This window comes from Nyctereutes procyonoides, unplaced genomic scaffold, assembly GCF_905146905.1.
Source record: "Nyctereutes procyonoides isolate TBG_1078 unplaced genomic scaffold, NYPRO_anot_genome, whole genome shotgun sequence".
NCBI classification, from domain to species: domain Eukaryota; kingdom Metazoa; phylum Chordata; class Mammalia; order Carnivora; family Canidae; genus Nyctereutes; species Nyctereutes procyonoides.
In genome coordinates this window covers 20,356,922-20,369,246 of record NW_026575131.1, presented here as the reverse complement: position 1 = coordinate 20,369,246, position 12,325 = coordinate 20,356,922, and the positions used below count along the sequence as shown (strand labels likewise).

At 39.7% G+C, this 12,325-nt stretch overlaps 1 protein-coding gene across 2 annotated transcripts in view; it reads right to left on the bottom strand.

Moving 5' to 3' along the window:
- Positions 1 to 3,270: 3,270 nt before the first annotated feature.
- EIF4E3 (eukaryotic translation initiation factor 4E family member 3) overlaps positions 3,271 to 12,325 on the bottom strand; it is a 40,662-nt gene continuing 31,607 nt past the window's right edge. For both annotated transcript variants that reach the window (XM_055344617.1, XM_055344616.1), the window contains exons 5-7: positions 11,439 to 11,505; positions 7,836 to 7,991; positions 3,271 to 3,472 (exon numbers count right to left, since the gene is read on the bottom strand). In XM_055344617.1, the coding sequence (XP_055200592.1) occupies positions 3,426 to 3,472; positions 7,836 to 7,991; positions 11,439 to 11,505 (270 nt within the window). In that variant the 3' untranslated portion in view covers positions 3,271 to 3,425. The remainder of the gene's footprint in view (positions 3,473 to 7,835; positions 7,992 to 11,438; positions 11,506 to 12,325) is intronic.

Genomic DNA, 12,325 nt, shown 5'->3' with positions numbered 1-12,325 from the left:
TAGCTGGATAAATTATGCTGCTGAGCCAGAACTGTTGGCTGGAAGGCAGCGCCACCATGTGATCGCTCCAAATGTTGTCACTTTTGTTTAAGTACAAAAGACAGGACCTTCTATGAGCTGGGCTTCTCACAGCAAAGACCCCCCCCTCCTGTTCCAATAAGGTTATTTTCAAACCCCAAACTGTAGCATCACTTTAGTCACTGAGAGTCACAGGGAGAAAATGAGAGGATATCTGATTATATATTGATACCTGGCATTATCAATGGCCAGACTGGATCAGGTATGTAGTACTTGATCTGGGTGAGCTATCTGGGGGTTGGTTAGGTTGACAGACTTTTGAGTGTTCTCAGTTCGAGGAACCTAGACTGGCTATGTAGCCTGCAGACTTTAATGCCCAGCTCTGTCACTTGCTACCCCATGTCCTTTCACAAGGGATGGGTTTGGTCAAGGCTCTGCAGTAGTCTGCATACTATGTCTACTACTCAATGATACCCAAAGTTTCATTCATCTATTGAAGTCCTGGAACTGTGTGTATGGTATAGACATGAGCTGAAGTCAAGAAGAAAGTTGAGAATGACTCAAAGTATTTAAAGTTTACTAGAGTTGTGTTTTTCCTTTTGTGTGTGTGTGTGTGTGTGTGTGTATGGTTTTGTTTTGTTTTGCTGTCAATTTTACCATGAATTTAAGAGCCACATTATATTAAATGGACAAGTTGACTGTAAACTATCCCCTCATTTCAGAAATGTGGGAAAGTCTAGAAGGGAATCTTTAAGTGGAGTAAGTCAACACTTCAGGAACTGCTTACAGGAGAAAAGTTACTTTAAGTGGGTATTATCCATCCTAATTAAATAGGTGAAGCCTCCCCAGGGGAAGCAAGTGCCTGTGATCTAGTGTGGGACAATGGGAGGAGAAAATGCATACTGGTTTCCATCACAGACCCTGGCTGTGCGTCCAGACCTAAGAAACAACAGAAGTAAGAAAGTCAGCACTGTGACTTCAATATGGCTCTCCGTAGAGAGGATAGGCTGCATGCCCCTGCAAGGACTGGACTGAAAAATCAGGATTCTACTGCAAGTTGCCACCTTCCCCAGCATGGGTACACGGCCCTAAACAAAAGTCACATGCCCCACAAGATATTTCCTTGTATCTTAAAAGAGTATTAGCTTCTTTAATCCAAGAAGGTAATGAGAGGTTTTTAGACTGATTAAATCAGCTTAGTTCATACAAAGTCTATTAGGAACTAAATATTCAATTAAAACAATTTCCAAAGCAAAATCTGACAAAATCCACTCTTAAAGTAATTTAGATAATAGGTTCTTAACATTTGGCAAATTAAGTCCTTCTCACAGTTGGTATTTTCCGCAGGGTCAGAAATTGGTGCAGAAGTTCTCTGGGGTAAAAACCTACTTTGTGCGTAAAGCCATGTGCCATGATCACAAACAACAGAAACTCAAAAACGTTAATGTGAGCCTAGCATTCCTATTTATTTTTTTTCTTCAAAGGCTACATACATGCAGAAGCCGAACATGTCATCACAATGCTTTAAATAAAGTTCAAAAAAAAATAAAATACTTCAAAATCCATTTACTTATGGAAATATATATGACAATTAAAACAAAGATAGGTCAATTATTTTTTTTTCTAATCTATCAGAAAAATACTTATATTATAAAAAAAGAATTTAAATTCATGTTCAGAATAATTTTTTAAAAATCCTTGATGAATAATTTAAAAATAAGTTGGATGTTAGTACAATGTTTAGAGAAGCAAGTTCCAGGCTTTTGAAAAATGGGTCTCATACCCTTATAACCTCATTCTGAAATCACTGAAGAAACTCATTTAGAAATGAAGGAGTTTTTTTAAAACTACAATCCTTGAGATTATGGTTGATGTGGTTAGTAATGCAAGTGAAGGGCACAACTTTCATAAAGAGATTGTTGAAAGTCTTTTTAGGATGTTCAAATGGAAAATTTTATTTACAAATGCAGGTTGGAGGCTTGAAGTGACCCTATTTCTCTCTGCTGGTCAATACTGCAAGAGGGATTAAAAACTCTGGGTACAACGAAGTTCTGAGCACTGGGCCCTTTTGTGAAATATATAAGCGTGCACTAGCTCCCTGGTTTCAGAAAAAAGCCAGCAGGAGGAAGTGTCTTCAAGTGGCCCTGCCTTTTTCAGGTAAAAGCAGTAGGAGGCTTGGCAGAGTCAAGAGAGGGAAATGAAGACATTTTGAAAAAGTCTCAGTGTTTTAGAGGGTGGCCATTTCCTTCTACTAAAACCAGTATTTCTTTGGTAACAAAATGCAACATATATTAACAATTCCAAAAAATAAGCATCAACAGAATGCACTCAAAAGTTCCACTTTGTCAATGTTCACATTCATCCTGGAAATGAGGTTTACCTTGATGCTCCTAAATGAAAAAGGCAGGGGAGAGCTGCCCAGGCAGGAGGGCTATTGATTATTGAAAATGACATACTGTGTGAGCAGGAAAAAGGGAAAGTCTAACAAAGTGTGTTCGAGAGGATGTGGAAAGCCCTCAGTGGGCACACAACCCCAAAATTCAGAAGCAGCTTTAATTCAAACAATTAAAATATCACTCCCTCTTCCAATCAGAAATACAAGGTTTCCTACCAGGAAAAATCCTTTGCTACCACTCTACGCCTATCCTTTGAAAAGGCCAAGTTGAAATTCTGTTTAGAAATACTTCCATAGAGGTTGTGAAGACCTAGAGTTTGATTTATATCCTGATGTTCAACCGTGATTATAGTTTTCATGTTAGGCAACCCAACTATTATTTTCCTTTTATCGCTAAAAAAAAAGTTTAAAAAAGGAAAAATAAAAGATGTGTGTGCTGTCAGTGCAAAATCAGAATAAGTATGGTTTTTCTTTTCCCTGGGACAGAAAAAAACAATGCCCAGTGCACAGTGTGTAGGAATGTGTCACAACAAATAATCAAGACAGGTTTCACCAAGCTGGTATTCCTGCAAGTACACTGTGGTTTTCAAAAGCAGTATTGTCACGATTAGGCATATTCTCATTAACTAGGTACAGCAGAGCTACTTAAAGGGAAACCGATTTCTTGTGCCTCAGTGAAAGGGGAGTGTAGAAAACAATAATTAGACTGAATAAGGAAATTTAAAAGGACAAAAAAAAAAAAAAAAAAACCCAGAGTGGAAAGAACAGAGAATTTAGAAAGCCAAAAAAAAAAAAAAAAAAGCAGGTAATGTGACGGTAGAAACCCACACAGCCCCCCACCCCCACCCCACCTGCCACTTTGAGCCCTAATTGCCCCATCTGCAAGGACAGAAACCCACTCTAAATGGACCAGCATCGGGCTTCGGCAAGTCTTCTCTTCACTCTCCCTCCTGTTAAGACCGTTTCCAAAACCAATCAGCAAAGGACAAAGAATTCTTTACAGAGTGTGCAATTAGTGTTTTCCACGTCCACCTTCAAAAGCATGATGCTCTTCATGGGCTAAAGGACAGAAAAAAACAAAAAAGAAAAAAAGGAAAGAAAACTTTAAGCAAAGGATGGGGCAACCCTTCTCTAAGGCATCTCATTCAGTTTTCCCAAAGGCTGGCAAGAACGCAAATACCTTTTTTTGTGCCAGTAACTGTTAGCTAAGGCGTGCATTTCCTGAGAAACGTAATCATGAAAATTAAAACAAGGAATAAACAAGCAATGGGCATGCTGCCTGTTTCTTCTTGCTGTGCCGAGAGGATGAGTAATCCCCACGGGCTGATGAAGAGAGTATGTGGGGCCTTCAGTGCTATGGGGTGGGGGATGCACCCCACAGGATGCATGGGGCAGGGGAACCCAATGTTACCCACGCCGGGGCCATGCACAGACCTATCTTTAAAAATAAAATAAAACAAAAATAAAGCAAAGCAAAGAACACAACGGGGTAAGCAATCGTATTATGCCCCCCACCCCACCTCTGAGAACCCTCTCTGTGGGAAGTGAAATTTCCTAAAACCGATGGGTTTTTTATTTTTTCCAATGGTTTTGATTTTTTTTTCCAGTCCTGTTGTCTGGCTTGCAAATCACTAATACAGTTAGGAATGCTAGAATAAAAAAAATATGCTATCAAAATATTGTTCAAAGACTTAAAATTTTATAAAGTAGAAGTGAGAAATGAGACATTCATAAAATATATAACATTTTCTCCAAGGCAAAAAAGGCCAAGTGTCAAAGTCCTCTTTTCCTAGAATCTGGCTAAGCATCATCATGAAGGCAGGGCAGATCCTCTTCTTTTGAGGGGAAAGGTCCCTGAGGCTTGGGTCTGATAAAGCCAAAGGCAACTCAGAATTCTCTGTGCTTTGTCTCCCTACACCCTCCCCCTATGGGCAGTGAATGGCACGTCCTGGGAAGGCACCGATGGGCTGGCCCATTTCACCTGTCAAGCCCCTCCTATTTCTCTGCTTTGAATATAGATTGGATTCTTCAGACTAGTGTCTGAAGGGGTAAAAGGGTGGGCAAGGGACCATCTCCCCCCAGGATCATCCTGGATGTTTACCCCAACCTGTTCTTCAGTTGGATGAAACCTGGGCAAAGTGTACCCTACAGCTCCCAGGGTTACGCTGGGCTGGCCAAATTCCTAAGGATAGCCTACAACCAAAAATGATTTAACAGAATGCTTTTTGCATGTAGAACTTCACAAATATTTAACCTTTTATGTTTTTTTTTTTTCTTTTTAAAGCAGACTTTTAGGGCCAGGACCGAAGCAAACATGGGCTGTTCTGCAGTAAAATATACAGTGTTGCAGAGTCAAAGGAGAAGCCCCAGACCTCTCAGTGATGCTGGGCTCCAAGGGATAAATCAAGAGATATGGACTGTCCAGAGATTTTTTATTACTCTAAATGTGAGGGACAGTCTGGGGCGGTCATGGCTGAGATACTGAAGTCCTGCGACTGTGACAGGCTGTGAAGACAGAATAGAACGTTCAGAAATAGGGGAGGCCTGCGAGAGACGTTCTTTCAGCCTTAGGTGAGCCTTGGCTAAAAAAGAATATAGAATTCTTGAAACCAGGAGTCAAGAGAACTTGCTCTGGAAAGGGGCAGAGAATAAATAATTTATACTTTGCAGGCCACAGGTTCTCTGTCCTAATGATGAACTCTGCCACTGTTAGCACTAAAGCAGCCATACGCGAAATGTGCACAAATGGGCACTGCTAGGTGCCAATACGCTTTATCTATATATGGACACTGAAATTTGAATTTCATACAGTTTTCATGTGTTACGAAATGTCGTTCTTCCCTTGATTTTTTCCAACCATTTAAAAATGTGAAAAACCATTCTTAGCTGCAGCCCCTACCAAAGAAGACAAGGAGGGGGCAGTACTGGCATAAGGTTCATACTTTGCCAACCTCTGCTCTAAGTATTCTCACATCAGAAAAGATGTCATTCAGCTGCTCTGAAGAACGGAACAGAATCGGCATGGGGGAAGCATAGGCTGGGGTGGGGGGAAGCGTCTCTGTACACTGTGAGTATCTCAGTCAAATAATTCATCTGTATCCAAATCATGTATAACCAAACAAGAGCCCACTCCTCATCTCCCCTGCTGGAGGCCTTGACCAAATGCGCTTGGGCTCCTTCTACATGGAAAACCTGCCATGTCACCTGGCTTCTGTACCCTTGTGAATACTTACACCAGGATCCTTTTAACAAGACAGAATAAAAGCATGGAGTTGGCCATTGCTAACTTAGCTCACCCTACGACTGTTCTTCATCATGCTGTGAATAAGAATTCTGCCCAAACCTCATTTTTCCAAATCAATTCTGCAGCACGTGGTGTACAATAATCCTACTGAGTAAAGGACTGCCTGCTTTATATAAAATAAAGAGAATTGCTTGTTTTTTCCAATTCAAATTTTTATTTGAATAATCTCTGAGTCTTTAAATGTTAATTTATGCCATTAAAATATGGATTTCTACGGAGACCCTAGCCAGTTCTGCATTACTCACAAACTTCACAATGGCATCTATCTTTAGGGCATCTATTCAGCTTGATTCAACTGGCCAGGTTGCAACTTCTCCCCCTTATTTGGCTTGCCTTTCCCCTCCCTCCAAGCCATCACAACTAAGCAGTGACTCATCCTTGTTCCGTCTTACCTGATTATTACCACTGCCCTAACAACTAGCCTAACTACTCTGTGGCTTAATTTTCTAGTGAAATACTCCTATCATCTTGGACCTGCTGCTAACCGTGTTACTTAGAAATTTAATCAGAGAATTTTGAAGTAGAAGGAACCTTGGAGATCATTTAAGACCAACCTCCTCAATATTTTGACCAGAAAGTAAAAGGATGAGAAGGTGTGACTTGCTTGAGGTCACACAGTTGAAGGGGAACAAAAATTCAGAGTGCCTGACTTGATGACTCCAAATTGCTTCTCTCTCCTTTTGAGTCAAATGTGGAGCTGGTTCAAACGCAGTAACGAATGTTGTAGCCCCATTCATAAATGGCCATGAAATACATTTTCTTCCAGGAAGTTAGTCTTGTGAAGTAGAAAAACAAGAAAAGACCCTTGGTGACCTTTTAATTAATATCTAGGCTGAAAATACAATTAATGTTCCCCAACTGAAAGTTGCATCTACAAATGTGCAATTTCCACACTGTACAGCTAAGAATCGACTTCTGCAGGGCCATCCTCCTGTCTCTTTTATTTAAACTTTCATTGAAAATTCAGAAGCTAAGCACCTGCTGAATATCTGCAGCAACATACCAGTCTTGTTGCTTAAAATCTAAATCATTTAGCCTGTGATTTTATGATTCCTTTGAGGGAGGCCTTTGTTTTAATAACCTCTATCATACCAAGACGATCCCAAAAGAACGTTTGCTTTTTTTTTTTCTCTCTTTTTGGCAAGGGTTTGGAAAAAGTTAAACGATAATGGAGTGTATTTCAATAAGACTAAGATGCGCTCCCCAGCCCACACTGGAAGAACCCTAGAATCAATAATGCATCATAGTTTAATTGGGAGCCTTTTATTTTTCTTTCTTAGTAATAGTAAAATAATACTTATCATCAAAGGCATCTTAGAATCAATGAAATACCACACAATTAACAAAAATTGGGTTACTGACTCTTGGAACAGTTTGGGAAATAGGAATTTATCAGATGTATGTGTAGTGCTGTCAATACTTTCCTCGAACCCACTGTTAAAAGTGTAACCTGCAGTTTGATCTACCAAACATTAGTTTAATAGCACTAAGCTGTTTTCATTATGAAAAAAGATGACTTTTTCAAAAGAGCACACAAAAGCAATGAACATGAATCATGATGGAAACAATGGGTCCACACAGCTATTCATACTGTTAACATTTCACCACCGTGCGTGAATTCTCTTTCGTTCTGTGTCACGGTCTCCCGTAATGAGGAAGTATTAGCATTTCAGTAGGACATTCAATCACCCCTGCGCTCAGAACAAGTTCCTCCACAAATACAGATGTTATACATTATAAATTCCTGTTTATGAAGGGATGATTGAATGTCTTACCTGCCAGCTCATACAATAACATTTTTGTTATTGTTGCTTCAAATAGAAGGTAGTTTTTTTCCTGAGCATGACAAATTTAAGATCAGTTTTAAAAATCTGAAATAACAAATAAAATACGCGTCACCTTTTCTGATCCATGTGTTCAGGTGACAGTAAAATCTCATTTTAATTTCTTGAGACTTGAACTTTCGTCTTTTGAAACACTTATGCGTATTTTAGGAGTTATTTTCTGGATTACGGAATTTGGAGTTATTCTACCTTTACCTCACGTGCAACATCGACTCCGTCTTTAAGAGTATTGATAGAATAAGCTAGAAATTAATAACTGAAAATAAAGACTTACGTTTATAAAATACGGCTTTAAAAGATATGTGGGGCAGAAGTTCATAGATCTTTTCTAGCACAGTGGCTTCACCCACTACAGAGGCATTTACATTCCAGACTTGGACGACATCCTCCCGGTCCCGAACGCTGACGCTGACTCCTATTACTTCGTCATCTGGGGGGAAGGCAGAGAAGAAAGAAATGGGTGATAATTCCCGGTCTGTCTGTGTTGTTTTTTAAGCACTTCTCATCTTAGCTGTAAATTATGGATCAGATCATAAAAAGAAGGTGGGACAAGAGAACACAAAATAAATACTGTTTTTCTAAGGGGAGTCGCTGGACAAAAGCAAGTTAGTGGACAAAAAAGCTGTTAACAGGCACATTATGTTGATCCAGGGACTTAGATAAACATCATGTTCCAGCCAAACGAATTTTTCCAGATAAGTAATTTATCCTTTTTAACGTGTTACCAAAGCTTTTTTGACTTATTTCTTCTTAGCCTGTTTTGATGAGACTTTTTCTAAAATGGGTTGCATAATGCTCTGTCCTCTGAAAGCCAAGTGAACTCAAATGAACTTTTTCCTCGATGCTTGACTGTCTTTGTTAAGAACAGCAAGTATTTCTCCTGACTGCCTGCCAAGTGTTCAGAGATCGTGGGGTGGTTAGTGCTATTTGCCCCAATACTAACTGGACCCAGACTGTAGGTTCTCCAAGTTGCTCATGCTGGTTTTCTTTTTCTTTTTCTTCCTTTCTTTCTTTTTTTTTTTTTTTTTTTTTTTTTTTTTGTGGTTTGCTTGTCTGTCCTTTCAATTCTTATTGCTCTCCAGTGCTCCCTCTCTGGCCATTCCCTGCCAGGTTTTGGCATTTTGAACTTTGAGTTAAGGAACCAATACTCATCTGTCAGCACCGTATATAAAATACGAGTAAATATCTTCTGAGTGTAGCTCTGCTCTTCTAGTGCTTCTGTGAATGGACATGAAAGCATTCACTGATATTGATTAATGTAGGTTTTTAATTTATTTTAAATTTATTTTTAAATTCTGGGTTGGGGCCTCCTTTGTAAGTATTGGGAGAATGGTGGCTGGATAGAAAGGGTTTTGTACCCGTTCATATGCTTCCTTGCGCCTATTTTGTGTACGTTATTTTGCAGCAAAATGACAGGAGTAAAGAGTTTTTACTCCTGGTTTATGTGCTCACACCCTATTAATGATACAGGGTCGACCCTCTGTACTTGCATGCTCAGCATCTATAAGTAAAATGCAGAAGATGAGCATTATCAAAATTCGGAACTTTTGCTGTAGTTAATAAGCTTTGTGCAATTTGCCTAATTTGCTCTCAATCTGTGCATCTAAATATTTATACCATCAATTTTTCCAGTTGTCTGCCTGGGGGTTAAAACATCCTAGTATTCTGATACAATTTAAAGGAGGGCCCATCCAGTTTACCAAAGGCATTCATCTTCAGTAAAGTAATTCCTTTGTGTATTCCTTCCTTCCCTCCCTCCCTTTCTTCCTTCTTTTCTTTTAAAATGAATTTGATCCTGGCTAAATGTGTATGACTTGACGCTAAGTGATGCCACTTATATAAATGTTTGAAAACAGGCAAAATCAGCCTATGGTATCAGAAGCAGGCCATTGGTGGCCACCTTTGCGGGGAGGGAGGGCAAGAAAGGATTTGGGGCAGTGGGTAATGTTCTGCTTGTTCCCTGATCTGGATGCAGTTACGGATCTGGATGTTTACTTTGTGAATATTTATCAAGTTATACACATTACAATTTGTGTACTTTTTTGTAGATATGTCACACTTTATTAAAATCAAAATTTCTAAAAAAACAGCCATCCCTTAGCTGCAAGAAACACTGTTGGGTTGAAAATTCCGTTTTGGTTCAGGTTTCTTATTTTTGAATTTATGCCTTCAATGTATACTTGCTCGAGCTCACAATCAGAACTTCTATGTGAACAGAAAATCAGCAAGTGAAGCGGGAAGCCCTGCTCACGCCATTTTCATTAGCATTCTCAAGAATGGCCATGAAGACACTAGATCAGCCTTTTAGGGAAACAGCATTCTCCTGTCTTTGGGGATAGCCCATTTCTACACTATTGGCCAGAGGGTGCTGTAATGGATGGCTGCTGAATCTGCTGAGCCTTCAGGATTTCAGTTTGGCTTGGCTTTTGGTAACTAGGCGGCTCCTACTAGCAGAGCACTTTCAGAAACGGCGTGGTAAAAGGCTGCAACTCTTATGCAAAGGCAGATCCGTCAGCAAACATGTAATATTCAAAAGTAGAATTGACCAGCAAAACCCTAATTATTTTAGGGTACTGGCAGTATAAGAGCTAGGAGGAGCCACTGTTTAAAGATGGGGAAAGCAAGGCCCAGAGAGACTGGCTGACTTGCTCCAGGTGGCAGAGCTGGGGTAATGGAAGAGCTAATGCTTAACAGACAGTTAATGGTGCACTCATTTCCTAAGTCAACCATGGAACAACAGTCCTTCTTTACTCAATCCTGCCTGTTTATTATTACTTAGACTATTTTCCCTGGTTCTGGAAACAGGAATAATTCGCACAGGAAACTTCCTCTCCCAGGGATTTATGTGTTTATAATTATACCTAGGACGTATTTTTGGCTCCATATTGTGAAGTTGCTAACTATTCCCTGTTAAAACAGAAGGAATGTGTACTTTGAAGACAATTTCATCTTAACCCAGGTTTTGTCTTAAGGGAATGAATACTGGTGTAATAAGGAAGCAAAACAAAAGGAGAATTATTGAAACTGCTAGTAGGTGAATGTGAAGCTTGCCACAGCCCCGTCTGAGACATCTGAGGACTAATTAATCAGTACTAATTAGCTAAGAAAAAAATGTTTTAACTGAAAACTGAATAGGTAAAGTGTTATTCTAAATGTTACCTCAGGAGCATTCGGAAGGCATTAGCCACAAAGAAAACAAAACGTTACACAAGCAATTCAGTTCGTCTCCTTTTTGGATGGTTTCATGATAAACACAAAGCAAAATTAAAATGGACTTACGGAGGCTCTGAGAAGTTCACTCAGTATTTGAAAATGCCTGAGGACCTTATATTTTAGCTTCAATTGTGGGGTCATAAGTCCTAATGTTGAGCACATCCCCACTAGCCTTTGTGAGTGTCTGAGCAGGAGCCCAAGAGTCGGACAGGAGGGAGAAAAACTAGTGGGGGTTGGGGAGAAGTACAGAAAAAACTGTGCTTGCCTCACTCCCCACGCTGCCAGACACCACAGAAAACTTACCCCTCTGGAGGAACTAGAATGAGAAACCTACCCCAAACTGTGTTAAGAACCAAATTTTCTTTTCTTTCTGCCTATTTCTTTTGGACAGATGTTTGAGGATACTATTAAGATGAGCTATGTAGGGAAAGATATATGCACATATACATATGTACATACATGTAATACACAGAAACATGCACATGTACACACACGTAACATGAAACGCCATGGTCACATGAAAAAACCCCTGTAACTTCACAGTTAACCAAGTAAATGACTTCAAAAGATGTCAAAAGTCAAACACACAGAAACAAACTTCTCCAAGTGACAAGCACAAGCCAAGCACACACGAGTGGGTGACTGACGGCATGAGCTTCTTTACCTGCAGCGGCACAGCCTGTGAACTGTTCCCCGATTGTCGCTAACAACAACTCTTTCCAAACTGTGGACTGGCATGGGAAAAGAATAAAAAAACAACAAACAAAACCAAAAAATAAAATAAAGTAAAATAAAATAAAGTAAAATAAAATAAAAAACAAAAACAAAAAACCAATAACAACACATGTATTTTTAGACGAGTATCTTCAGGAGCTGAACAAGTCACATTTTACTCAGCTTCACATGCACTGTTCATGCCCATATTTGGCACCCGCAGACATCCCCAGGTCACAGGTGTCAACACTCACAATTGTGGCATATACTATATCGTTTTACAAGTAACTTTCCACAGATAGATAGGAGGGATCCAAAGTCACAAACCGTGTCCATAAAACTTTGTGTCCAAAGCCACAAAGTGAATCTCTAGGGAAACCTGTGATGAAGTTCAAAAGAATGGGGAATGCTTTCAAGTGACTTATCATGTTCCAATTTCTTTAGCTTTCACTGATTGAAAATGTATCAATTGATGATAGTTGAATGCTATTAGTAAAATCATTCTCTCCAAAACCCTCCCTTCCTTCTGTTTTCCTGCAGTTTATGAGGTATTTAAAAGGTTACCAAAGTGATGAGCACTTAGGGAAATTTCTGGTTTAGTGAATACTTAGAAATTTCCATCCACCGGAGACAGACTATTTACGTTAAGAGGTAGAATTTGATGTGGGTATGCATGCCTCTCCCTAGAAGAATTGGTACACGTGCCCAAGTGAGAAACCTGGAGTCCCTTCGACCCAAGATCTATTAAGGCCATCCAGTTACCAGCCAGCATGCACCCAGGGGTAACTGGAGGCCTGAAAGTTCTTCCAGTTATTCCCCCTCGAAAAGTTCTTGGTT